Source organism: Sorex araneus, chromosome 9, assembly GCF_027595985.1.
Source record: "Sorex araneus isolate mSorAra2 chromosome 9, mSorAra2.pri, whole genome shotgun sequence".
NCBI classification, from domain to species: domain Eukaryota; kingdom Metazoa; phylum Chordata; class Mammalia; order Eulipotyphla; family Soricidae; genus Sorex; species Sorex araneus.
Window position 1 is genome coordinate 10,083,887 of NC_073310.1, and position 23,592 is coordinate 10,107,478.

General features: G+C 56.0%; 1 protein-coding gene across 1 annotated transcript in view; it reads right to left on the bottom strand.

Moving 5' to 3' along the window:
- Positions 1-23,592, bottom strand: part of CIT (citron rho-interacting serine/threonine kinase) — a 168,524-nt gene that overhangs the window by 23,406 nt on the left and 121,526 nt on the right. Inside the window, exons 23-28 of the mRNA XM_055147097.1 lie at positions 21,119-21,172; positions 12,354-12,551; positions 11,183-11,376; positions 7,959-8,094; positions 5,624-5,728; positions 302-442 (exon numbers count right to left, since the gene is read on the bottom strand). Coding sequence (XP_055003072.1) covers positions 302-442; positions 5,624-5,728; positions 7,959-8,094; positions 11,183-11,376; positions 12,354-12,551; positions 21,119-21,172 — 828 coding nt within the window. The remainder of the gene's footprint in view (positions 1-301; positions 443-5,623; positions 5,729-7,958; positions 8,095-11,182; positions 11,377-12,353; positions 12,552-21,118; positions 21,173-23,592) is intronic.

Here is a 23,592-nt window from a genome sequence, read left to right on the forward strand (position 1 = left end):
TGCCAAATTTCAGTACACACCACACTGGTCAGTACTTATTCACTCAGTCCTGATCATACCACACGCCCCTCCCTCCAAATGGACTCATGTTTGGGCAGAGAGAGGAAGAAGCAAAAATAGCAAACGATGAGCAAAAGACTCCGGGGGATGCGCACTGGAGAAGCTCTGCGACTTTTCTGAATATTCGAGAATGTTCACGATAAAGCACACGGATCCCAGTGCACCTGGCGGCTTCACGCCCTCACACTGGGCTCTGCCTCCGTGGGCAATTTCTAAGTTGATTTCCTCGGTGGGTTCTCACCTGGATATTCTCAAGCTGATACTCCAGGTCACTCCTTTCCGTCTTCAGCAGATCGGCCCGATCGAGAGCTTCCTGCAGCCCTTGCGTCAGGCGGAAAATGTGGTTCTTCTGCAGGTCCATCTGCTGCTGCAGTTTGGCTTGCTGAGGGGCAGAGAGGCCAGCGGGGCACTCGGTAACCGCACCAGGGCACTGTGGCCTCCCCGCCATGCCCAGTACCGAACCAATGTCAAGGAGAGCAAAAGAAAACAAAACAAAACAAAAAAAAAGGAAAAAAAAAAAAGAACCCCTCCATAGTCCCCCCCCCCCAAAAAAAAAAAAAACAGTGTCATTGAATGAATTTACTGAGTTCTCAGCCTATTTGGGTAGGAAGATGTACTTTGTGAACTCGGGACAATTTGAAAATGTGAGTGTGGGGAGGGGAAGGGGTTTCCTCCATCCATTGTCTTGTGCAACCCTTCATCTGGATTTTCTTGAGATACATATTTTTATAATAAACTGGTTGTCTAGTAAAACAATTTTCTGGAAAAAAAAAAACCAGCAAAATAAGCTTGGTTTGTGGAAACATCTCCTCCCCAGTGACTGCCTGCCTTCTCGTGCTGGGCAGGGTGTGCAGAGGGGGGAGGCAGAGACAGGTCAGAGGGCTGGGAAACATAAGCTGTGTACGTGGGAGGCCTGGGTTCGACCTGAGGCACCAAATGGTCCCCTGAGTACTGCTAGGTTTGGGCCAGACCAGAAATTAAAAAAAAAAAAAAAAAAAGTGGCATGAAATTCTCTGCTGGAGTGGCTGGAGCGATAGCACAGCGGGGAGGGTGTTGGCCTTGCACGCGGCCGACCCAATTTCAATCCCCGGCATCCCATAGGGTCCCCCGAGCACTGCCAGGGGTAATTCCCGAGTGCAGAGCCAGGAGGAACCCCTGTGCATCACTGGGTGTGAGTCAAAAAGCAAAAAAATTAAATTATATAAAAAATAGAAATTCTCTGCTGTCCAGCCCGCCACAATGCCCACTGCCCCCTGCAGCTGGGGGGCCGCCTCCATGGTGGGGCTTGCAATGACGGACGCTCTGGAGCTTGAGTGGAGCCGCCACCTGGGCCGAGTGGGAGGCGGCGTGACTTACTGCCATGACCAGCCACCGCCAGTGAGTCCTGATCTGTAGGTACTTGGTCTGCAGGTCTCACTGGCCGTCGGGAGGAGTCGCTCTGGAGTGAGGGGCGCCGCGTGAAGCGGGGCCTCGTCAGGGCGAGGGGTCCCACACATACGCCCGGAGTGCCCAGGCGGAGACGCCCCTTCTGCTCGGATCTCTGCTCTGGTGAAGCCCGGGGAAGAGAGACTCGGCTGCGGGCGCTGCAGACAGCTTGGTGCCGGGGGAGCCAGCCGGGAAGCGGGGCAGTCTGCCCAGACACGGGCCAAAAGGCGCCGGCTAAACTGCTTCTGATGCGAGCAAGCAGGGCGGGCGGCTCCGCGCGTGCCAAGCCTCACGCCAGGCCCTGCCGCCGCCAGCCGGGCCCCCCTCTGCTGGGCTGGCCCGGGCCTGGCCTCTGGGCACCTCTCCTGCCCCGTCCCCGCTGGGAGGCAGCACAGCTCGGCCGCGGAACCCTATGGGGCAATCCTGATTGTCATCCCTCTCGGGCGGGCGACCCCGGGAGCCTGGGTCTGCTTCCCCTGCAGGGGGGTGACGCTGTGCCAGTCCGCTGGTGAGCATTTGACGAGTCGGAGGGCTCTCTCCCTGGGCCTTCCTGCGCCCCCCCACCCGGTGCTGCAGCCCCTTTGCTTTCCCTTCTGCTCTCTGCACCGGGCGCTCAGCTACGGGTGAGACGGCGACACGGGACAGGGGTGGGGCATGTGCTGTGTATGCAGCCAGCCCACTCGGTCCCCGGCACCACTGTTGCCAGGCGCACACCAGGTGGAGGGCCCAGAGCACCACGGGGGTGGCCCGAGTAATCCCTCCCACTGCCGGGCCCTAGTGAACACCCTGACCCAGGGCTCACACGCAACCCGCCAGTCCGTGACCTGGGAACTGCCGGGAGGGGCACAGAGGCCCCCGAGCCACGCCTGGGAGGCCCAAAACGAATCCATAAACCATATCGACGGAGAGACCACCACCTGGTCCCTGTGCCCACCTGGAACTTCTGAATCCACGCCACCTCCTGGGCAAAGGAGAAAGGAAGGAAACAGCCCAGGGGGCGCCTGCGAGGTGCTTCCCGTCCCCTGCGGCGGGGCGGGACCTCGTTGGCAGATTACCCACTCGAGTTCCTTCCCACTATTTTAGGACAATACTAATTACGAGGCAGCAAGCAAGAGCTGGGGACAAGAATCCGGGCGGTGACTTCCAGGCCAAAAATACCGTTCTGGGAATACACACATCAACTGTCCATTAGCTTTCCAAGAAACAGACAGCCCACTTACTAGAATAAAGGACAAGAGTGACATCTGTGCTCGGCGAAGTGCTTTTGAGAACCGCTTACTGGCTTCCCAGAGAGAAGCAAATGGAGACGATTACCGGGTGAGTGGAGACGGAAAGGAAGACATTAGCAAGAGGCCTGGGGTTCCCCCCCGCCAGCCCGAGGAGGGACGGCAGGATTTTCATCCCTCTCGGGCAGGCGACCCGGGGAGGCTCGGGGCTGGCGGCGTGGATCACACGCAGGCAGAGGAGCTGGGAAGGACCCGGCTGGCAAACACGTCAGCGGTACGAGCAGAGACTCCTCTGACTCGGGGGGACGGGGGAGCAGCGCCAGGGTTCGGTGACCCAGAGCATCAGGTCCAGGGCAGAGGTCAAAAACGCGCCAGAGCCCAGCGCTGTCCTCCGTGCTGGTCAGGCTGCAGGGACACCTGGGAAACTCTCTCTGGGAAAATACACCCACCAGGAAGGGTGAGCCCGACTCTGATTTTGTTGTTGTTGTTGTTGGCTTTGTTTTGTGTTTTTTTTGCCTTTTTTTGGGCCACACCCTGCGATGCTCAGGGGTTCCTCCTGGCTCTGCACTCAGGAATTACTCCTGGCGGTGCTGGGGGACCATATGGGATGCCGGGGATTGAACCTGGGTTGGCCACATGCAAGGCAAACGCCCTACCTGCTGTACTATTGGTCTGGCCCGCCGGCCAGTGAACCCAACTCTGGGGAGTTCTGAAACGCTCTGTCCAGGCCAGAGCAGCTGAGCTGGGTGGGAGTTTGGCCGAGATAGCCAGCCTGCTTCCATGGAGACAGCCAAACCTGTGCGTGCAAAGGCACCGGGCACACTGTTCGTGCTGACTAAATGTCATCTCTTTTATAGTACAGCCATCTAATTATCAATCAATATCAGTCTCCGAGTTTGGCTGGAAATAGCAGGCTACCTTGAAATGTTTCCCAAAAAAAAGAGACAGCGGGCGGGAGTGACAGGCTTTAGTGAAAACGAAGACAGGACTTTTGAAGAATCCATGCTGCAGAAAAGTGGCTTGGGAGGCCCTAGCCACAAGGAGGGTGGGGAAAGGGTTCTCTAGCCTGGGCCTCAGTACGGCAGAACCAGGACCGGCAACGGCCTCCTTTTCTCTGCCCTGAACATCAATGGACGGGCAGGAGCTGGAAAGTGCCCGGGGCCAGCACACCTGGGGCCTAAGAGAAAGATGCATTAGTCCAGTCTTCGGGAGCAGGGACACAGGGAACAGTGCTGGGAATTTGGACTCGATGACTCAAACAAACACAGTAACGATTCCACCGTGAAACTCGTCCCTACCCCAAAGAAAAAGCCTCCAGAGTGAAGAAACCTTGGCGCGGCCGGTCCCTTCCCGGCTAACGGAGCGCATCTACGATCCAGAGTCCGAGCCACACGGGGCGGTCAAGCCCGCCCCCTGTTCTAGAATGGTCTCAGCTGTCAGTGGCATCTGCCTCCAACTCCGCCTCAGCCAGATGTCTGGGCGCCAAACCCAAAGTGGCTCAGAAGAGAGAGCGGGGACTGAGTCAGGAGCCAGCCTGCCACTGACTCACCCTGCAACCTTGGACCAAAGCAAGGAGCCGGCAGGGCCACCCCCCTTCCTGAAGGAAAATAGGACGGGCGAGATCATTGATTATTTTTGGTCCTTCTGTTTCCATCTTGCACTGAAAATGGGAACATTGCCTATTCATCGCCCAGAAAAGGCTGTGATTCTCTATTTCACCACCAGCTGTATTTTCTAATTTCTATTATAAAGTTCACAGTGCCGCCTTGGGTGAAGTAACTTCCCACCCCTGTAGATATATAATTCCACTCGGGGGAGGGGGGATGTTTTGCTATTGTGGTAAAATAGACGTAACATGAAATTTCCTCTGTTAACCGTTTTTAAGCACGGCAAGCGCTCCTGCTGCTGGCCACCTCCATCCGCCGAGATTTCCCAGACTGCCACCCGCGTTTTTAAAAGGGCGATTCGGGCGATTTTATAAAGCATTTCATACTTGCCTGCTGAATTTTACCATGCTTTTCCAGCTTAATAGCATAGCAATCTTATTTCCATCAACAGAGGCCCTGGGGAGCTAAAGGTCTCAGGAAAAGCAAAAAACACCTCAATTGAGCAGAACAGGTCGCCTGGCTACCAGAAATGTCAGACTCGCTATGGGTGAACGAGAACACTCTTTCGGAGTCCGACTTCTCGCTAAGTAAACAGCGCGTTTGCCCTCGTCTGTCAAGCCCAGGGAACAAAGCAGAATCATTAGGGACTCCACAGAAAGGGCCTTGATTGGAAGGGGGACGTCCACGCCAATCTAAATAGCAATTTGCAGAATTCTCTTCAAAGGTACAAGAAGTGACACCAGGGCTGGGCACAGGAGGTCAATCTGAGCTTTTCATTTCATGTTTCGAAAGAATGGCATAATACGTTTTTAATTGAATCAACAGCCCATTCAGAAGCGTTCATGGAATGTGGGCACCCGGCATAACCTGATCAAGGCCTGCCCTGTGCATGGAGCTAATTTGCATGGAGCTAATTTGCATGTAGCTAATTTGCATGGAGCTAATTTGCATGGAGGCTCTACCAGCTGAAAACATAAGATGCTTTGGATATTAACTCTGAAGCACGATTTAAGTCAATATTCCTTTGCCTGTCTGGATGAAATAAACTTCCATTTGGCATACGCTCTCCGTGTGCTCCGCAGACGTGTGGGCGGGCAGAGAACAAGGGGATTCCTGGCTTTTGTGGCACATTCTTCCAACGTTGGAAGAGCTTTCGAGAGCTCAGTGGCCCTCAATCCCCTCCCTTGCCCTCAAGAGCCCCGAGTTCTAAATCTGAGCCTCGCATCTGGATGGAACCTCCTGAAAATAATGAAGTTCTGCGTCCGGCCCTCCCTGGGGATGGCGGCCCTGGCGCGCCCCGCTCACCTCTTCCAGCAGTCTCTGCTTGAGCTCGCGTTCCGTCTCCAGTTTCTGCTGCAAACTCCGGGCGTTCATCTCGAGCATGGCATGTTTCTTCTCCAGGTCATTGAGCTGGACAGTTTGGAAAAATGGGCCACGACACTCTTAAGATTCCTCAGTGAGAGGGATGTTAGGGGCAAACCACACTATTTTTTTTTTTTTTTTTGCTTTTTGGGTCACACCCGGCGATGCTCAGGGATTACTCCTGGCTCATGCACTCAGGAATTACTCCTGGCGGTGCTCAGGAGACCATATGGGATGCTGGGAATTGAACCCGGGTCGACCGCATGCAAGACAAACGCCCTCCCCGCTGTGCTATCACTCCAGCCGCACAAACCACACTTTCATACATCCACGAAGCTTCACACATCCAGGTGGGGCATGTGGGCTGCCTTTGGTTTTCTTTCTCCAGAGAGTGTCACAGACGTTTGGGTCAAAGTCAGCAACTTTTACAGAGGTTTTACTCCAGGGACAGGCTGTCCGTGGGGCCAGAGGCAGACTACTCAAGACTTTGTTTATTTGACATGTTTTGGTGGAATTTCATTGGGGAATCATTTGCAGGAGGCTGATACCTACACTGCAGCCTGTGAGGGATTAGTGGGTAGAGAGGGTTTCTTTCTTTCTTTTTTTTTGCTTTTTGGGTCACACCCGGCGATGCTCGGGGGTTCCTCCTGGCTTTGCACTCAGGAATTACTCCTGGCAGTGCTCAGGGAACCATATGGGATGCTGGGGATCAAACCCGGATTGGCCGTGTGCAAGGCAAACGCCCTCCCCACTGTGCTATCGCTCCGGCCCCAAGAGGGGTTCTTCTATGTCAGCTCAAATCCCAAGGGAGACAAACTGGCCCTTAACTAGACATGTATATGAATATTGATGACATTGTCAGACTGATTTGATAAGCGATGAGGGAAGAGAGATTTATCTTGCCTTATGCATCATCAAGAAATGTTGGTATCAGAATGTCTGAGATCTAGGGGTAGGGCTTTGCTAGAGAATGCATTCACAGTCAGTCAGGAAAAAGAATTAGCAACACTAGAGGGTTTGTCCATCCCTAAATAATATATTTACTTTCTTCATGGTTGGGAAAAAAATTGTGAGTCTGTATCAAGAACTGGAACCATGCACTAGTCAAATCATTTTATTTCTATGAAATTCTGGCAAAAAAAAAAATTCGCGGCTGTCCATAAAGATTTATACTCCCCACAGTGCTCTTTATAATAACAAAGTACTGGAAGCAGTTCAAATCTCCCACACAGGTGGGATGATTAAAATAGGTTGCTCCATGCAATTGATACTTCAAGTCTACATGTTCAAAAATTATTCAATAACTCTGGAAAAGCCTATAGTTATATGAGGTTTAGGTTTTAAAAAAATATTTAAAAGATTAAAGCTGTTTATATAGTAAGAACTGAGGTTTATAAATGTGTGTGTGCGTGGGTGCCCGTGTGGGTACATGTGGGTATATGTGGGTATATGTGGGTACATGTGGGTATATATAAACAAAACCACTCGGAGAAGGACCATGCACAGGTGCACCCGTGAGCAGAGGGACAGACCACCACCGTCTCCTTCACTTTCCCGTGGCTTCTACACCTCACACAGTGACCCCAAAGAGTTACTTAAATCACTGTGAAAGTGACTGTTGTGCGAATCTTAAAATGCCAGTGTAGGGGGCTGGAACGATAGCACAGCAGGGAGGGTGTTTGCCTTGCACGTGGCTGACCCAGGTTCGACTCCCAGCATCCCATAGGGTCCCCTGAGCACTGCCAGGAGTAATTCCTGAGTGCAGAGCCAGGAGGAACCCCTGAGCATCGCTGGGTGTGACCCAAAAAGGAAAAATCAAAATTAAAATACCAGTATACCATTCAGATCGCAGCTTAATTTTTGCATATTTAAGAGTATGCGTGGGTGGGTGGGGTCTGCGGATACACGAGATTCTCCTGAATGTGACTTTGGCTTGAACTCGGGAGCATCTCTGCTCCCTCTCGCCAGGCCACCAGACAGACGCTCTGAAACAGGGGCCGGGGGTCCCTCGCTGTCTGCCTGGCCGGAGCTCAGGAGTTCCCAGAGCAAGCCCAGAGGGTGGGACAGCGGTTCTGGACCGGGCCTGCCGCCAAGCCGGGCTGCCAGACTCTCTCTCCAAGGCGCCCCCGAGCAGCCAGGGAGAGAGCGAGACGGGCACCTCCTGCGGGATCCAGTCCTCAGCACCCCCCCTCCCCCCCCCCCCCCGGACAGGCAGGCAGGCGGCCCCCAGCGGCGCGGGCCCGAGAGTGCGTGGGGGCCGGCGGGGGCCTCGGCTGACCTTGTCCGAGAGGCTCTCGGCTTTCAGCTTCTGCTCCTTGAGCGCCTGCTGCAGGGCGAGAATCTCCGCCTTGTGCTCCTTCACCGCCAGCTCCACGACCTGGCGGGACTCGGTGATCCGCTGGTCGGCGCGCGCCCTGCAAAAGAACGCGGGTCCGCCGTGAGAAAGCCCACCCGCCCGGAGGGGAGAAGCTGGGCCGCCTGCGTCCTGGCAACAGGCCCGCGGGCTGCTGCGTGGAGAGAGAGAAAGAGAGACAGAGACAGAGAGAGACAGAGACACAGAGAGAGAGAGAGACAGAGAGAGAGAGAGAGAGAGAGAAAGAGAGAAAGAGACAGATACAGAGAGAGATAGATACAGAGAGAGAGAGACAGAGAGAGTCAGAGAGAGAGACAGAGACACAGAGAGAGAGACAGAGACAGAGAGAGACAGAGACAGAAGACAGAGAGAGAGACAGAGAGACAGAGAGAGAGAGACAGAGACACAGAGAGAAAGAGAGAAAGAGAGACAGAGAGAGATAGAGACAGAAGACAGAGAGAGAGACAGAGAGACAGAGCCAGAGAGAGAGAGAGAGACAGAGACAGAGACACAGAGGCCCAAGTGAAGACCCAAGTGATGCCTAATTCTTTGAGAGCTGAGAGAGGGAGGGAACCCAGATCCCCTGAGGCCTGGAGTTAAAACACCCGAGAGCTGACGCCCGCCGCCCCCCCACGGGAACAGGCCTTCACAGAGAAACTGCGGCGGGAGGAAGACACCGAGTGCCGGGCCGGCCCCGGGGCCCAGCCAGGCGCTGCCAGGCCTGTCCTCTGCCGCTTGAGTCACAGCCCTGGGCCCAGAAAAGGGCTTCCTGTCCAGGCCCCGGGAGGAACGGGGCCTGAAGGGGTCAGACCCTGCTTGGGGACTGGAAGGAGGCTCTGCTCAGGGCATGCAGTGCCCAGAGGGGCGTGGGAGGCCCCATCTGAGCAACGGGTTCCCCCCGCAAAGGGCAAGCACCTTGAGCCCTCACCCCACACTGGACGTGGCCGTGAAGTAAGTGCGTCGGAGTGTGGCTTTCTGGGGAGGGGGGCTCTAGCCGGCAGAGCTCAGGGCTTCCTCCCAGGGGTGCTCAGGGGGCCTAAGGTGATGCTGGGGACGGAACCAGGGCCAGGCGCACCCGGGGCAAGCGCCTCAGCTCTGCACGCTCTCCTGCGGCCCCGGAGTGCGCCTGCAGAGCCGGGGACGCGGAGGCGGGGAGCAGCAGCCCCCGGCGAGCAGCGCTGTCTTGCCCTTCCACGCCGGGGCTGGTACATCCTCCTCCGGCAACATCCGCCTCCCCCCCAGAGCCACAGATCCAGAGCTACACCTTCAAGGAGCAGCTCGAAGGGCGCGTCAAACGCCCCCCAAGCCCCCCTCGCTGCTCTGCATCGTGGGGTGGACCTCCTGCGTCCCCCTGTTTCCGATGACGCGCGCTTGCAGGTGCAGAGGGCGCGTGCTAAGATCTGGAACTGACTCAGAACCTCACAAAAAGCCAAGATGGGCAGGGAGGGGCACGGTGGGGGACCGCCACGGTGCTACACAACTGCCTCTGGGCACAGCTGGTCACCCTGTGTCCCCGGCGTGGCTGCGCGTTTCTGCATTGCGGACAGATTCCCACCCCGAGACAGTCCCTGAAGGGTTCTGCAAACAACTAGGATGAGTCGAACTCGAGTGCGGGGGGGAGGGGAGCGTCCGAGAAAACTGAGGGCGAGGCGGGGCAGTCCCCAGAACCCAGAGGGAAGCAGGGATGGGAGGTCTGCGACCAAATCGCACCCCCCACCCCTTATGTAAATGCCAGTGAGGAGGACCATCAAAGACAGATTCTTCCTACCACTTTCTTTCCCTAAAGACTGTCATCTCTTGCCTCTGGCCTTCCTTCCTTCCTTCCTTCCTTCCTTCCTTCCTTCCTTCCTTCCTTCCTTCCTCCCTCCCTCCCTCCCTCCCTCCCTCCCTCCCTCCCTCCCTCCCTTCCTTGCTCCCTCCCTCTTCCTTCCTTCCTTCCTTCCTTCCTTCCTTCCTTCCTTCCTTCCTTCCTTCCTTCCTTCCTTCCTTCCTTCCTTCCTTCCTTCCTTCCCTCCCTCCTTTTCGGGTCACACTCAGTGATGCTCAGGGGTTCCTCCTGGCTCTGCACTCAGGAATTACTCCTGGCGGTGCTTGGGGGACCCTATGGGATGCTGGTGATCGAACCTGAGCTGGCCGCGTGCAAGACAAATGCCCTCCCTGCTGCACTATCGCTCTGGCCCCCTCTGACCTTCTTTAGGTTATGACACCCAGCCCAGTGAGCTGAGTCTAGCTGAGCCTGCACAGAGTTTACCACGCTGGAGGGGTTCGGAGGGCCCAGGAAGGCAGGGAGAGGGAGCGAGGGGGAGGTCAGGAAGGATGGGGATCGTTCATGGTACAGACGCCAAGTCGTGGTGCCAACAGGAGCCCAACGGCAGCCCTGCACGGTGCCAACTGGAAAAAGACACCCCCCTTCTTTGGGACCATTTCTTTCCCCCGGAGGGCAAATGGGCGTGAAAAACCAATTTTGTTCACATAAAACACCTTCCCGCGGTGAGCGGTGAGAGACCCGTCAACACAAATCTTCCGATCCGTGACTATCTCCCGTGCGGACAGCGTGTCGAAGTGTGAGCAGCGCAGTGGGTCCGCACGCCTGGGGCCCCGGGCGGGAGGGAGGGGGCGCGGGGGGCTAAGGTCGCGGGGGAGACGCAGGCAGGCCAGCACAGCCCTTCACTGGCCTTCCCCTCACCGTGTCCCGGAGAAGGAACATGGGCCACGGCAGGGGCGCTGCTCACGAGGCTGACTGCCCTGGACAGCGCCCGCAGCACAGACCCAAGAGGTTCAGGCTGGCGCAGCGCCCCCTGCAGAGGGCCTGGTGGCCGCGCCCTCACGCCCCACAGCAACCGTCGTCAGTCTGAGCAGCACGCCCACCAACAGAGTGCTGCTGCACGCATGCTCGCACGCGCCCGCCTGTGCCCGGGGTAAGTGGACAGGGCGGGGCCAGGCTCAGCCCTCGGCAGGGCACAACTCAGCCCTCAGCGGGGCAGGACTCAGCCCTCAGCGGGGCAGGACTCAGCCCTCAGCGGGCTGGACTCAGTGCTCAGTGGGCCGGACTCAGCCCTCGGCGGGCCAACCCCTCCCGGTGTGCCCGACAGTCTCTCCCTTGAGGCCCACCAGGGCGCCGGCGAGAGCAGGGCCGGCAGGAAGCCCACCTGCTCTGCTTCTCGGTGTCCAGCATCCGCTGCAGCTCCCGCACGCGGCACTCGAACTGGGACTTCTCGTCGCCGAGGACGCTCCTCCAGGCCTCCCACTGGCGCTCCTTCTCCAGCAGCTCGTCGTTGAGGGCCTCCAGGTCCATGACCTGCTCCTCCAGCATGGTGCAGGTGGTCTTCAGCGCCTCCATCGTCTGCAAGGCAGGGCCGCGGGTCACAGGCCTGGCCGCCAGCGAGGCCCTCCCGGCGGTGACTGCCGTCAGCTCAGGCCCAGCCGGCGAACGTCCCCGACCCCAGTCTGCCGGACAGCCTGTCTCTCCCTCGCAGAGACAGGCGCAGACCCCCCCGAGTGGATCGGGGGCCCTCGCTGGGGCCAACTTCAGGCAGAAGCAGAGCAGGGCCAGGGCACACGTTTCTCATATAGATTTCCCCCCACCCCCTGCTTTTTTGGGTCACACCCGGTGATGCTCAGGGGTCACTCCCAGCTCTGCACTCAGGAATCACTCCTGGCGGTGCTCGGGGGCCCATATGGGATGCTAGGGATTGAACCCGGGTAATCTGCGTGTAAGGCAAGAGCCATACCCATTGTACTATAGTTTTTAAATTAAACCCAAATGAAAAGAACCCTGCCTTTGGGCCGGGGGGAGGTTTGGGCCACACCTGGTGATACTCACCCGGCTCTACACTCAAGGATCACTCCTGGCAGGCTAGGGATATGGAATGCTGGGGACCGAACCTGTGCAAGGCAAATGCCCGACCCACTGTACTACTGCTCCGGCCCCAAGAAAGAACCGTGCTTTTAAAAGCCGTTCTCAAACCTCTCAAGTCCTGGGCTGGAGCGATAGCACAGCGGGGAGGGCGTTTGCCTTGCACGTGGCCGACCCGGGTTCGATTCCCAGCATCTCATAGGGTCCCCGAGTACCGCCAGGAGTAATTCCTGAGTGCATGAGCCAGGAGTAACCCCTGTGCATCGCTGGGTGTGACCCAAAAAGAAAAAAAAAAAAAAGAAAAGAAAAGAAAAGAAAACAAAACTCTATAAACCTCTCAAGTCTTCAAAATAAAATGGGATTATTATTACTAGAATTATTTTTGAGAGAGCCCATTCGCAGGACGGGCTTGGTCCTGGCCACCTGCGGAGAGCACCCGGGGCGCGCCGGGGACGGTCCCTTACTTGCTTCTGGCTGGTGAGCTGCATCTCCCGCTCCGAGATCTCTCGGCGGAGGTGGTCCACCTCGCTCCGCAGCTGCACCAGCTCGTCGCTGGCGCCCGAGGCCTCGTCGAGTTGTTTGGACAAGTAGAAGTTCTGGTTGTTGAGCTCGGCGTTGTCCTCGGTCAGCCGGTTCAGCTGCTCCTCCAGGTCCGTGATGACCTGAAGGAGGAAGGAGTCAGCGGCGGGAAGAACAGACCTGGTTTAGTGGAGGGGGTGCTTCTAGAACCTCCGACGGCGGGCCTGCGGGGCACCGGGAAACTGTGCAGCTAACACGTTCGCCGGCACAGCCCTGAGGGCCGGCCTCACCCGCCCATGCCATCTCGCTCACCTTTTCTCTCCCTCTCCTCTCCCTCTCTCTCTCTCTCCCTCTCCTCTCCCTCTCTCTCTCTCTCTCCCTCTCTCCCTGTCTCTCTCTTTCGCTCTCCTCTCTCTCTCTCCCTCTCCTGTCTCTCTCTTTCCCTCTCCTCTCTCCCTGTCTCTCTCTCCCTCTCCTCTCTCTCCCTCTCCTCTCTCTTTCCCTCTCCTCTCTCTCTTTACCTCTCTCTCCCTCTCCTCTCTCTCTCTTTCCCTTTCCTCTCTCCCTCTCCCTCTCTTTCTCTCACACACACACATCACAGTAGTAAAAAATAAAAATGCTTCCTTCTAACTCAGAGTCTTAACTCAAAATCCAACCAGAATTCTTCCAACTTGGGGCTCGTCAGGAAACAATATAGCAAAGGCAAATCGAAAGAACATACTGCTGTATGGAAGGGGTCACTTAATTTTAATGGGCCACGATGAGGACCCCGCAGATGCGGGCGAGAGGGATAATAAAGAATCTGGTATCGCAGTCAGCTAATTAAGATAAAAGCCCACGATACCATCTAGAGGACGCCGGGCTTGGAGCAAGTCTCGGAGCAAAATAGCGAGGACTGACAGCAAAGGACACCGAGTGTTAGCTGAATAATATCTTGGGCAATAAATTTAATTTCATGGCACAAAGGGGAAAAAAAAATTAAGAGGAGCTTAGAAGGACGCTGAGATGACAATATTGCACCATGGTGTCACTCTGATGGCTTTTATTATGCAGTCAGCTATCAGAAAATGGGAAGGCATATATATAAAATTGTCGTTTTATTGAGAGAGATCTAATCTGGTTTTGCAAAATTATGTCCCTGCTCAGTGGCAGAATGACTTCAGTTTCTGTACGTTTTTGCTTCCTCTTCTCCGAGGCTCAGCACTCGTGCTGGCAGAGGCTTTTGCATATAATACTTTAGAAGTTTAAAGGCAATTTTCTAATAATAGCTAGAATGAGCCACAGAGGCAGCAAATTAAATTTTATGTAACAAAAAAGGGAGTAAATTAAAAGGAAATGCCTTGAAGCCTACGGTTATTAATTGTTTCCAATTTCCAAGCCTCGAGTAGACTCAGTGGCTGAGATGCTGCTGCCGTTTCTCTCACTAATTCCCTGTTAACTTCCTTTGATTAATCAATTAAAAAAAATATTCCCAGTCACACGACATGCAAGCACATTGATTAAAAGCATTTCATCTGACGCGGCTCGGAAAACATGGCTTTTCACTTTGTTAACTGAGCTGATAAGCTCTTAATGCGGCAAGTGGCCGAGGAAGACACTCTTGGACATCAAGAGCCCCCGGGGGACTTCCCACCCCGCTGGCCTGAAGCCCACGGGGGCGTGGGTGGGGGGCGGACGAGGAGCAAGAAGGTGACCCGGTCAGATCCTTTGGCCAAAACTCCTGTACTGGGGAGAAGGCCAGGAAACAGGTGCCAGCGTGCTGTCCCCCTCGGGCCCAGCCGGGGACCCCCGTAACGGCCCTCTGGGGACACGGTCAGGTCTCAAAGGCCAACAAGCAGGGCTGAACGGCAACCCCGCCGGCTTCCTGTGCGCGATTCGAGCCCCTCCCTGCACGATCTGGTTTTCACCTTGGATTGTCGACGTCTCCCTCGACCCTCACCCGACTCCGCACTTCCGCCATCCCCTGGCCCACCACACGAGGCTGAGGCCGCCTGTCCTGGAGGCACACAGGAGAGTGACCTCCTGGAACACCCGCAGGATGGGATTGTTCTGGAACCCCAAGTCAGTGCCACCGATGCAGGCAGATTCTCTATTAACTCCTGGTTTCTATGTTGTTATTTATTTATTTATTTATTTTGCTTTTTGGGTCACACCCGGCGATGCACAGGGGTTACTCCTGGCTCTGCACTCAGGAATTATTCCTGGCGCTGCTCAGAGGACCACATGGGATGCTGGGATTCGAACCCGGGTCAGCAGCGTGCAAGGCTACCCTACCCGCTGTGCTATCTCTCCAGCCCCCAAGGTTTCTGTGGTTTTAATGATGTGAATTCAGGGACTGAAGCGATAGTACAGCAGGGAGGGCATTTGCCTTGCACACAACCAACCTGGGTTCGATTCCCAGCACCCCATAAGGTCGTCTGAGCACCGCCAGGAGTGATTCCTGAACCAGGAGGAACCCCTGAGCATCGCCGGGTCTGACCCAAAAAAGGCATAAATAAGTAAATAAATATAGATAGATAGATAAACATAAATCAAGGGGGCTGAGGGGATGGATCAAAGGGTTGGAGCTTATGCTTTGCATGCGGAAGCCCTGGGTTCAGTCCCTGCCACCACACGGTCCCCCAAGCATCACTAGGTGTGACCCCTCCTCCCCACGCCCACCCGAAAGGAATTGACAAACAAGCTGATCATATAATAGAACATCTGTTCACACAGAAGAGAGGAAGGAGGGGCAAGGGATGCGGCTCAGCCGCAGGACATTTGCTCTGCACGTAGGAGCCCCAGGTTCCGTTCCTAGCCCTGCCGGGGTGGGGAGGTGAGTCGGGGCTGGAGCTGTGTACTACGGCGGGTAGGGGTTTGCCTTGAATGTGACCGGCCCTGGTTTGATTCCCGGCACCGCCTCTGAACCCCCAAGGCCACCAGGAGTGATCTGATCCCTGGGCGCGGAGCCAGGAGCAAGCCCTGAGCACCGCCACGTGTGGTCCAAACACCAAGTGAAAGAGTGAAGAAAATATATGGGCGCAAACCAACTCCCTTGCCATTCAAAGGTCTACATAAGCTTTTGGGACTCGCTTCCTTCGATCTGTGGAAAGAAACGTGTAACATGCTGGAAGCCCATTTGTGCCCCCTCTTTTTCTACCCAATCTAGGCCATAGAATGTTAAAAAGGAAAAATAAAAAACAAACCCAACTTGAAAAAAGTCAATGAAATGTCAAGACTGTTCCTTCGCCTGCAGCAGCAAGAGGCCCCGTGTAGAAAGGACGAACCCTTTCCCGACCGCCACCGCCATCTGCTCTGCAGGGGGCTCGTGTCTGTGCTCTGGGGGCTGGCCCTGTAGTTTGCCACCATCGGGGTGTGCTCCTTGGACAAGAGTCAGAGGCTAGGGCTGGAGCGATAGCACAGCGGGGAGGGCGTTTGCCTTGCACACGGTCCACCCGGGTTCGATTCCCAGCATCCCATATGGTCCCCTGAGCACCGCCAGGAGTCATTCCTGAGTGCAGAGCCAGGAGGAACCCCTGAGCATCGCTGGGTGTGACCCAAAAAAAGAAGAAGAAGAAAAAAAAGAGTCGGAGGCTGTGTGTGTGTGTGTGTGTGTGTGTGTGTGTGTGTGTGTGTGTGTGTGTGTGTCGGTGCATCTGCGCTGCCCCTCGGCCCCCAGCCCCACCCTGTGCTCTTTCAGCCGAGGCAGTAAGCCCTGAGCACCGCCAAGTGTGGCCCAAACACCCAATGAAAGTCTGTGTTTAGCCTGCGACTATTCTGAGCAGCTGGGGCTGCGGTGCGAAGTGTAAAACTCAATCCCTTACACAGACACGTTTCCCGAGTTGGCGGAGACGGAGCTACGCCCCAGGCCGTATGTGACCGTCTCCGTGGGCATGTCCTTGAAGCCTGACCGATGACACGCAGCCAAGTAACTGTGAGGAGCCGGCTCAGGCCTGCTGCCGAGAGGCTGTCCGCACCTGCGCTCCACAACAAGGGGACAGGGCTGCCCACGGCCTTCGGAGCCTTTAACCTTTCGGGCCCCAGAGAAAAAGAACTGCAGGGACGGAAGCGTCAAGGCTGAGTCCATCTCCGCCCTGAAGAGGAGGGGCGATGACTGATAGCGCCGGGAACCCCGGAGCCCACCTCCGTGCTGCCTCAGCAGATAAGGGATCCGGTCCAGTTCCAAGAGAAAACGAGGAAATGAAAAAATGATCTGCTCTCAACGTCCAAAAGAGCGGGGGGGGGAGGGGGGGAACCACAACTCCCCTAGGGGTTATCTGTTGCTTTTTAAGCTTTTGTGCGACCCCCCGCCAGTTCTGAGCAGTGGATGTCCACCTCTCAACCGTGGCCTCCTGACTGGACAGAGGGACGGTTCCCCGGGGAACGCGGGCCGGCACACCGGGGGGTGAAGAAAGCAGTCAGATAATGAGCATCTGGCTGCGAAGATCGGAGCCCGAGTCCTATTTTAATGCCTCCCTCTTTCTTGAAGGGAGCTATTTGCATATTATTTATTTTTAATCTTATAGCTGACAGATTGATTCATAATTAAAACCGTGTCATATGTTTGCCCACCAACTCCCCTCCGAAACAGACCGAGGTGGGGCTTTAGGTGCCAGATTGAATCAAATCCTTTTTAGAAATCTTTTCTCAAGGGAGAGAAATGGTCCTGGGCTTGGAAACCTTTGTGGCTTTTTAAAAAGACATAGATAACTGGGGACTCCGGTCAGCTGGGCTGTGGGGGGGGGAAAGCGAAGTTTCCTCGGGACACGACCTCGGACAGCAGTGACTACAAAGGAAGGAGGGACGTGCCGGACACACGGCCAGTGTGCAGTGTGTGGTAACTTAGCCCCATTCACGTGTGAGCCCCCGGTGGGACACACCAGCACCTGCTGAGGCCTAAGGGAGCGCTCGTTGCTGGTGCTGCCACGAGTGATTCGATCTGCGAGTTTTGGGGTGGTTGCTGGTTGGTTGGTTTTGGTTTGTGACTCATACCCAGCAGTGCTCAGAGATCACTCCTTGGCTGTGCATGAGCGGGGGAGACCCTACACAGAGCCAGGGATTGAACCCAGGGCGGCCGTGCGCCAGGCAAGCGCCCTACCCTCGGCATGATCTCTCTGACCCCCAAACTGCTCTTTTGTTTGTTTGGGTTTTGGTTTGGGGCCACACCCGGCGATGCTCAGGGCTTACTCCTGGCTCTGCCCTCAGGAGTGGCTCCTGGCAGTGCTCTTAGGGACCCTATGGGATGCCGGGGATCACACCCAGGTCAGCTGTGTGCCAGGCAAACGCCCTCCCAGCTGGACTATCTCTCCGCGCCCCCCACAGTCTTTAAGGAGTGGAATCACCTTCTCAAGGGAAGATGGAGTCGACAGGGTACCGCGGCCCCCTTCCTCGGGCCGGGCGCGGGGCGGGTCTGGGGCAGCCTTGCTCTCGCCGCTTCCTGTGGGCATCCCGGGAGGCGGGGGCTGTTTCTGCCTTTATGGTTGCGTGGCTGACTCAGTGTCCCCTTTGCTTCTCCCGAACCCTGCACGTGTGCCGGAACCAACCATACTCAGCGGCTTCCCGGGCCCAGTCCCCAGCGCACGCTGCCAAAGAGGGTTGCACGGCCGGCAACGGTTGGTCTGCTGGGGGGCGGGGGGCCAGAGTCCCCCAGCAGGCACAGTCTGGGCGGGGCCCCGAGGCCCCCAGCTGCACTAGCCACACTGTGGGCAGCGGTCACTCTCTCACGGCGCCCAGAGGTTTCTCCACAGGACGCCAGAGGAAGAGAAGCATTGGCAGTCACTATGGGGGGTGGGGAGGAGGGGACAAACCTTTGAGAGATAAAAGAGGATAAAAGTTAAGTAAACTGGGCCAGGGATTCAGCTGGGGGGGAGGGGAGGGAACATGTATGAGACCTTGCACTTGATCCATGGCACCAAAGTCAAACCCAAACAGGAAGTGGCCTAATGGGTGCGGTGCCAATGCCTTGGCCTCATCTGCTGGAACTGCACATCCCATTTCAAAGACGGGAGGGGGAAAAAGAAGCAAAAAAGAAGCATGGGAAAGGGGCTGGAGCGATAGCACAACGGGTAGGGCGTTTGCCCTGCATGCAGCCAACCCAGGTTCGATTCCCAGCATCCCATAGGGTCCCTCAAGCACCGCCAGGAGTAATTCCTGAGTGCATGAGCCAGGAGTGACCCCTGTGCATCGCCGGGTGTGACCCAAAAAAAGCAAAAAAAAGCACGGGAAAGTGAGTAACAGAGAGGTACATGGAAACTCTTAAAAACTTACCAGGTTATTAGGTTATTATTTTCCAAGCATACCTTAATGAAGCAAGAAAATACCTTCCCCCTGCCCCTAAAGTTCTTAAACAAGAAGACTGGAAAGGGAGAAAAGAGAGCTCCAGGTAAAGGATTGCAAATGTACATATTTAAAATGCACTCAGGAGTCTTTTGGGGGAAAAACAACAACAAGGTAATGTAGAGGCTGAGGAGAGAGATGAACGAGCTCAGTGCAAGCTTTGCAAGCCCAGGAAAACCCCTGGCGCTGCCAATGGCCCCCTGGGAACTCCGGAGCATCCCCGAGTGGGAACAAACACCAAGCCAAAGCCATGCAAAAACCCCATGTAAAACCATTTGCATTCTAATCTGTGGTTTTCACCAGCAGGTACAAGGAAACAAGATAATTCAAACTAGAAAGTAGGGCAGAGGAGGAGGGAGAGAGACCACCTCGGCTCCCGAAGGAAGGAAGGAGCCCAGAAACGCGTCGAAGAGCAGCCGGCCCCGCTCCCGCACCTGGCCCGGGAGACCCAGGAGAAGCCTGCCAGGTGACAATGACGGGCGTCATCTCGGGACCCCGACTGCTCTCGAGTGCCCACTCATCCTACCCGAGAGCCGCTGCCAGCAAAGGTTAGGTGCCCGGTGCCTTCCCACAGTTTAGCCCATCTCGGAAACACGCCTGAACGTCAACCGGACACAACCAGCTCTGTCCGTGTGCTGGAAAGACTATCCCGTGATGAAAAAGGGAAGCTCTGGATGGATGCAGTAATGCAAGCGATTCTCATTGACGTGTACAACAACAAACAAAACCCACAAAACCGAGAACGTGCACACGCATCCTCAATGACTTCATTTGCATGAAGTTCAGGAACAGGCAATAGGGGAGCCGGAGCCATAGCACAGCGGGGAGGGCGTTGGCCTTGCACACGGCTGATCTGGGTTCGATCCCCGGCATCCCATAGGGTTCCCCCCAGCACCGCCAGGAGTCATTCCTGAGTGCAGAGCCAGGAGTAAGCCCTGAGCATCACCGGCTGTGACCTCCACTCCCCCCAAACCCTCCCCCGCCCAGAAAGGAAGAGGCAAGAGCAGGCAAGAACAAGCACCTCTATGGCATCAGAGGTGAGAATCAAGCTGGTGAGGTGAGGGCAGGCGGGGGCTGCTGGGAGCGGAAAGGCTTTCGAGGCTGATCTGAGTCGTGGGGGCACAGCTGCCCGTGCAACACCTTCCCCGTCTCGGATGCTGAAGACCAGCGTGCTTGGCTGGGGGCATGTTGCACCCATTAAAGAAGTCAGGGGCAGGAGCACTTGCCTTGCCTGCAGCCGACCCGGGTTCAATCCCCAACATCCCACGAGCAACACCAGGAGCAATCCTAAGTGCGGAGCCAGGTGTCAGCCCCTCGCACCGCCAGGTGTGGCCCCAAAAACAACAACTCAAAAAAAAAAGGGGAGCAAAAGGCAGGTCCCGTGAGGACCTAATGTGCCATGTAGTAGAGATGTTCAAGACAAGGAAATAAGACTCTTCGCGGGGCTGCAGGGCGTCTCCGGAGACTCTGGCCCCGCCCATGCGAGTAACAGAAACAGAGATGAGACTCCTGGAAGGCAAGAGGCGCCAGAACAGCGCGCGGACCCCAGGAAGGAAGGGGAGCTGGGATGGGGACGGCCCCCTAGCGGAGAGGCCTGCTTCAGCTCTGCTTTCTCGTCAGAGAGTCTCCAGGGCCAGAGAGATGGGATAGGGCACCTGTGGCGGGCCTCCAGCCCCACTCAGATCACTGGGGAGTGACCCTGAAAACAGCCTGGAATAGCCCCCGCGCCAACCTTGGGACTCCCTAAAAGACTTCAAGCCGCCATCGACCTACCCTCCTGCGTAACCTATAAACAAGGCTCCTCTCCTCACAGAATTTACATTTTATTTTTTGTGTGTGGGGGGGTCACACCAGGAGATGCCCAGGGGTCACTCCTGGCTCTGCACTCAGGAATTATTCCTGGTGGTGCTCAGGGGACCCTATGGGATGCTGGGAATTGAACCCGGGTGGGCCACGTGCAAGGCAAACGCCCTCCCCGCTGTGCTATCGCTCCAGCCCCACAGAATTTACTTCTCTCGGCGTTAAGGACATCTCCCATCGGGCCCTGGATTCTGAATGCGAGTGGCAGGAAGGCAGGCCGTGCCTGCTAGGAAGTGAGCACTTCCACCTCCACAGGAGAACACAACGGTCTGCAGCTCTGGGCGGCAGCTGCCTGGGGGCCTGAGGCTGCAGTTGTTACAGGGACAAGGGAACGACCCTCCCCCAGGCCTGAAGGACGGCCCCGAGCATGCCTGTGAGGTGGTGAGACCCTGGGGAGGGCTGGGGCTCAGGAACTGACCACGTCCTGCCGGGAGAGCCTATCAAAAATCAGTCACTGCCGTGGGAGACGCCCCTCTTCCCGTCCCTGTGTCAAGTTCATGTCATGCCATTTGAATCATCTTTGGTGGATACTCACAGTGCAGCTGTTACGAAGGGCATCGAATTTGCGCTGGATTTCATCTCTATGTGCCTGAAAGGGAAGAAATCAATCATGAAAAAAAAAATCTTTTTTTTTTTTTTTTAAATAGGGCAGCCTACACCCTCCGGGTCAAACCAAGGCAGTGGTTACTTTCCTCGAGAGCCGAGAAAGCGGCAGCAGCCCTGGCACCTGCTGTTCAGAGAACGGAACAAACCCACCATCCCCGACACGCGGGGCTGCATGAGTAATGGCAGACTGTTCAGGCCGCACACGGCCACCCTGCGCCAACCTGGCACTCTCGGTCATGTGACAGGGCCGGAGTGGGAAGTCTGCATTCTCCTTCCGATGTCTGATTTCCTCCTTCCCTCTTCTCCCCAGCTGACCCCCACTCCAGACTTCTCCCAAGACGCGTCTCTCCCTCCATCCTTCCCTCCTTCCCTCTCTCTCTCTCTCTCTCTCTCTCTCTCCTCTCTCTCTCTCTCTCTCTCTCTCTCTCACACACACACACACACACACACACACACACACACAAACACAGACACACACAATACTACGAGACAAACAAAATTCTATCTCTGCATGCCAGACCTGTCCCTCTCGGAGAGTCCGGCAAGCTACCGAGAGTATCCCGCCCGCACGGCAGAGCCTGGCAAGCTCCCCGTGGCGTATTCGATAATGCCAAAGACAGTAACAACAAGTCCCACAATGGAGACGTTACTGGTGCCCGCTCGAGCAAATCGATGAGCAACGGGATGACAGTGACAGCGATGCCAGACCGGGTGGTGAGAGGGAGGACCATGCCTACCCTGTCACGGTGTACGGAGAGACAGAAAATAAACAAGCAGCTGAGCACGAAAGCTAAGGCAGGGAAACACAGGGCCCAGGAGGAAGGAATAGGAGAGGGGCGGAAAGGAACCCGCTGAGGAGGAACGGGGCAGGAGGGCTTCTCTGAAGAGCTGACTTCTCTCTTTTGCTTTCTGTGGGGGCCACACTCAGTCTGTGCTCAGGGCTTACTCCTGGCTCTGTGCTCAAGGACCACCCCTTGAGGTTCTCAGTGACCACTTGCGGTGCCGGGGACTGAGGCTGGGCCAGTCCTACACAAGGCGAGCGCCCGCACCGCTGTCCTCTCACTCTGGCCCCGGGAGAGGCGACGATTAAACCGAAACCTGCAGGGTGATGATGAAACGAGCAGGAAAGTGTGAAGGGAGCAGCCTGGGTAGATCCCCGAGGCGAGAAGGGGTGTGGTGCATCGGAGGAAGGGAAAAACGGTTGGAGAGGCCACAGCAGACCAGTGCGGGGTTTCCCCAAGGAAATGGAATAAACAGACGAGAACAGCAAGCGCCGGTAAAGGTAGGCACTGTTGCAGGAGATTTTTGTTTCAGATATCACGACTCGCTTCATTTGGGTGGTTCTTGATTGTAGGACTTGCCACCAGTTTTCCTCAGAGAAAAAGTGCTCTCGATCCAATTTCCGACATGTTTCGATCTAGGTGATGATACAGCCATACACAGCTATGACTGTCATCTTGATTTTCGAGACCTTGAACTCAGTGAAACACAGTGTGCACGTTTCCTTGTATTAGAATGCAAGGTAAAATGCAGTTCCCACTGGGTACTGCTCAAAGCGATAGACACAGCGGTTGGGCGTTCGCCTTTCACGCGGCCGACCCGAGTTCGATTCCTTCGCCCCTCTCGGAGAGCCCGGCAAGCTACCGAGAGTATCGAGCCCGAGCGGCAGAGCCTGGCAAGCTACCCGTGCGTATTGGATATGCCAAAAACAGTAACGATAAGTCTCTCAATGAGAGACGTTACGGGTGCCCGCTCGAACAAATCAATGAGCAATGGGATGATAGTGACAGTGAAGAAACTGGAGTAAGTTCTAAAATCCACTGCTCAAAGCAGGTTTGAAAACTGTGGCTAACACATGAGAGGGGGGGATGGCCCGAGATAGATGGCAGGAAGGCGTGCGTTCTGTTCCAGTGCCACCCACTGGAAGCCAGCGGAGAGTCCCCGAAGTAGACGGTTGTTTTGTGGGGGTTGTGGGAAGCAGAGAATAAAACAGGACAAAAACACAAGGAACAGGAAAGCCCCAGAGGATGGCAACAACCTGCCACTGCTGTGGCTGGCTGGAAGCGATGGTGGCGGCACCTTGTACCCTCTGGGCGGAGGGCAGTGACGGGACTGACGCCTTCCGAGAGCAGCTGCCGTGCACGCAGGCTAAGGCCAGGGTACCTGGCGGAATGCGGTTCCAACCGCTTAGCTATCAAAGCCTCAAGAATTCAGTTTGGGACAGAGGCGAAATTGGCCCCGCTCTCCAAAAACAAACATCACTGTATCACTGTCTGCCCGTTGTTCATCAATTTGCTGGAGCGGGCACCAGTAACATCTCCATTGTGAGACTTGTTACTGTCTGTGGCACAGAATACACCACGGGGAGCTTGCCAGCTCTGCCATGAGGGTGGGATACTCTCC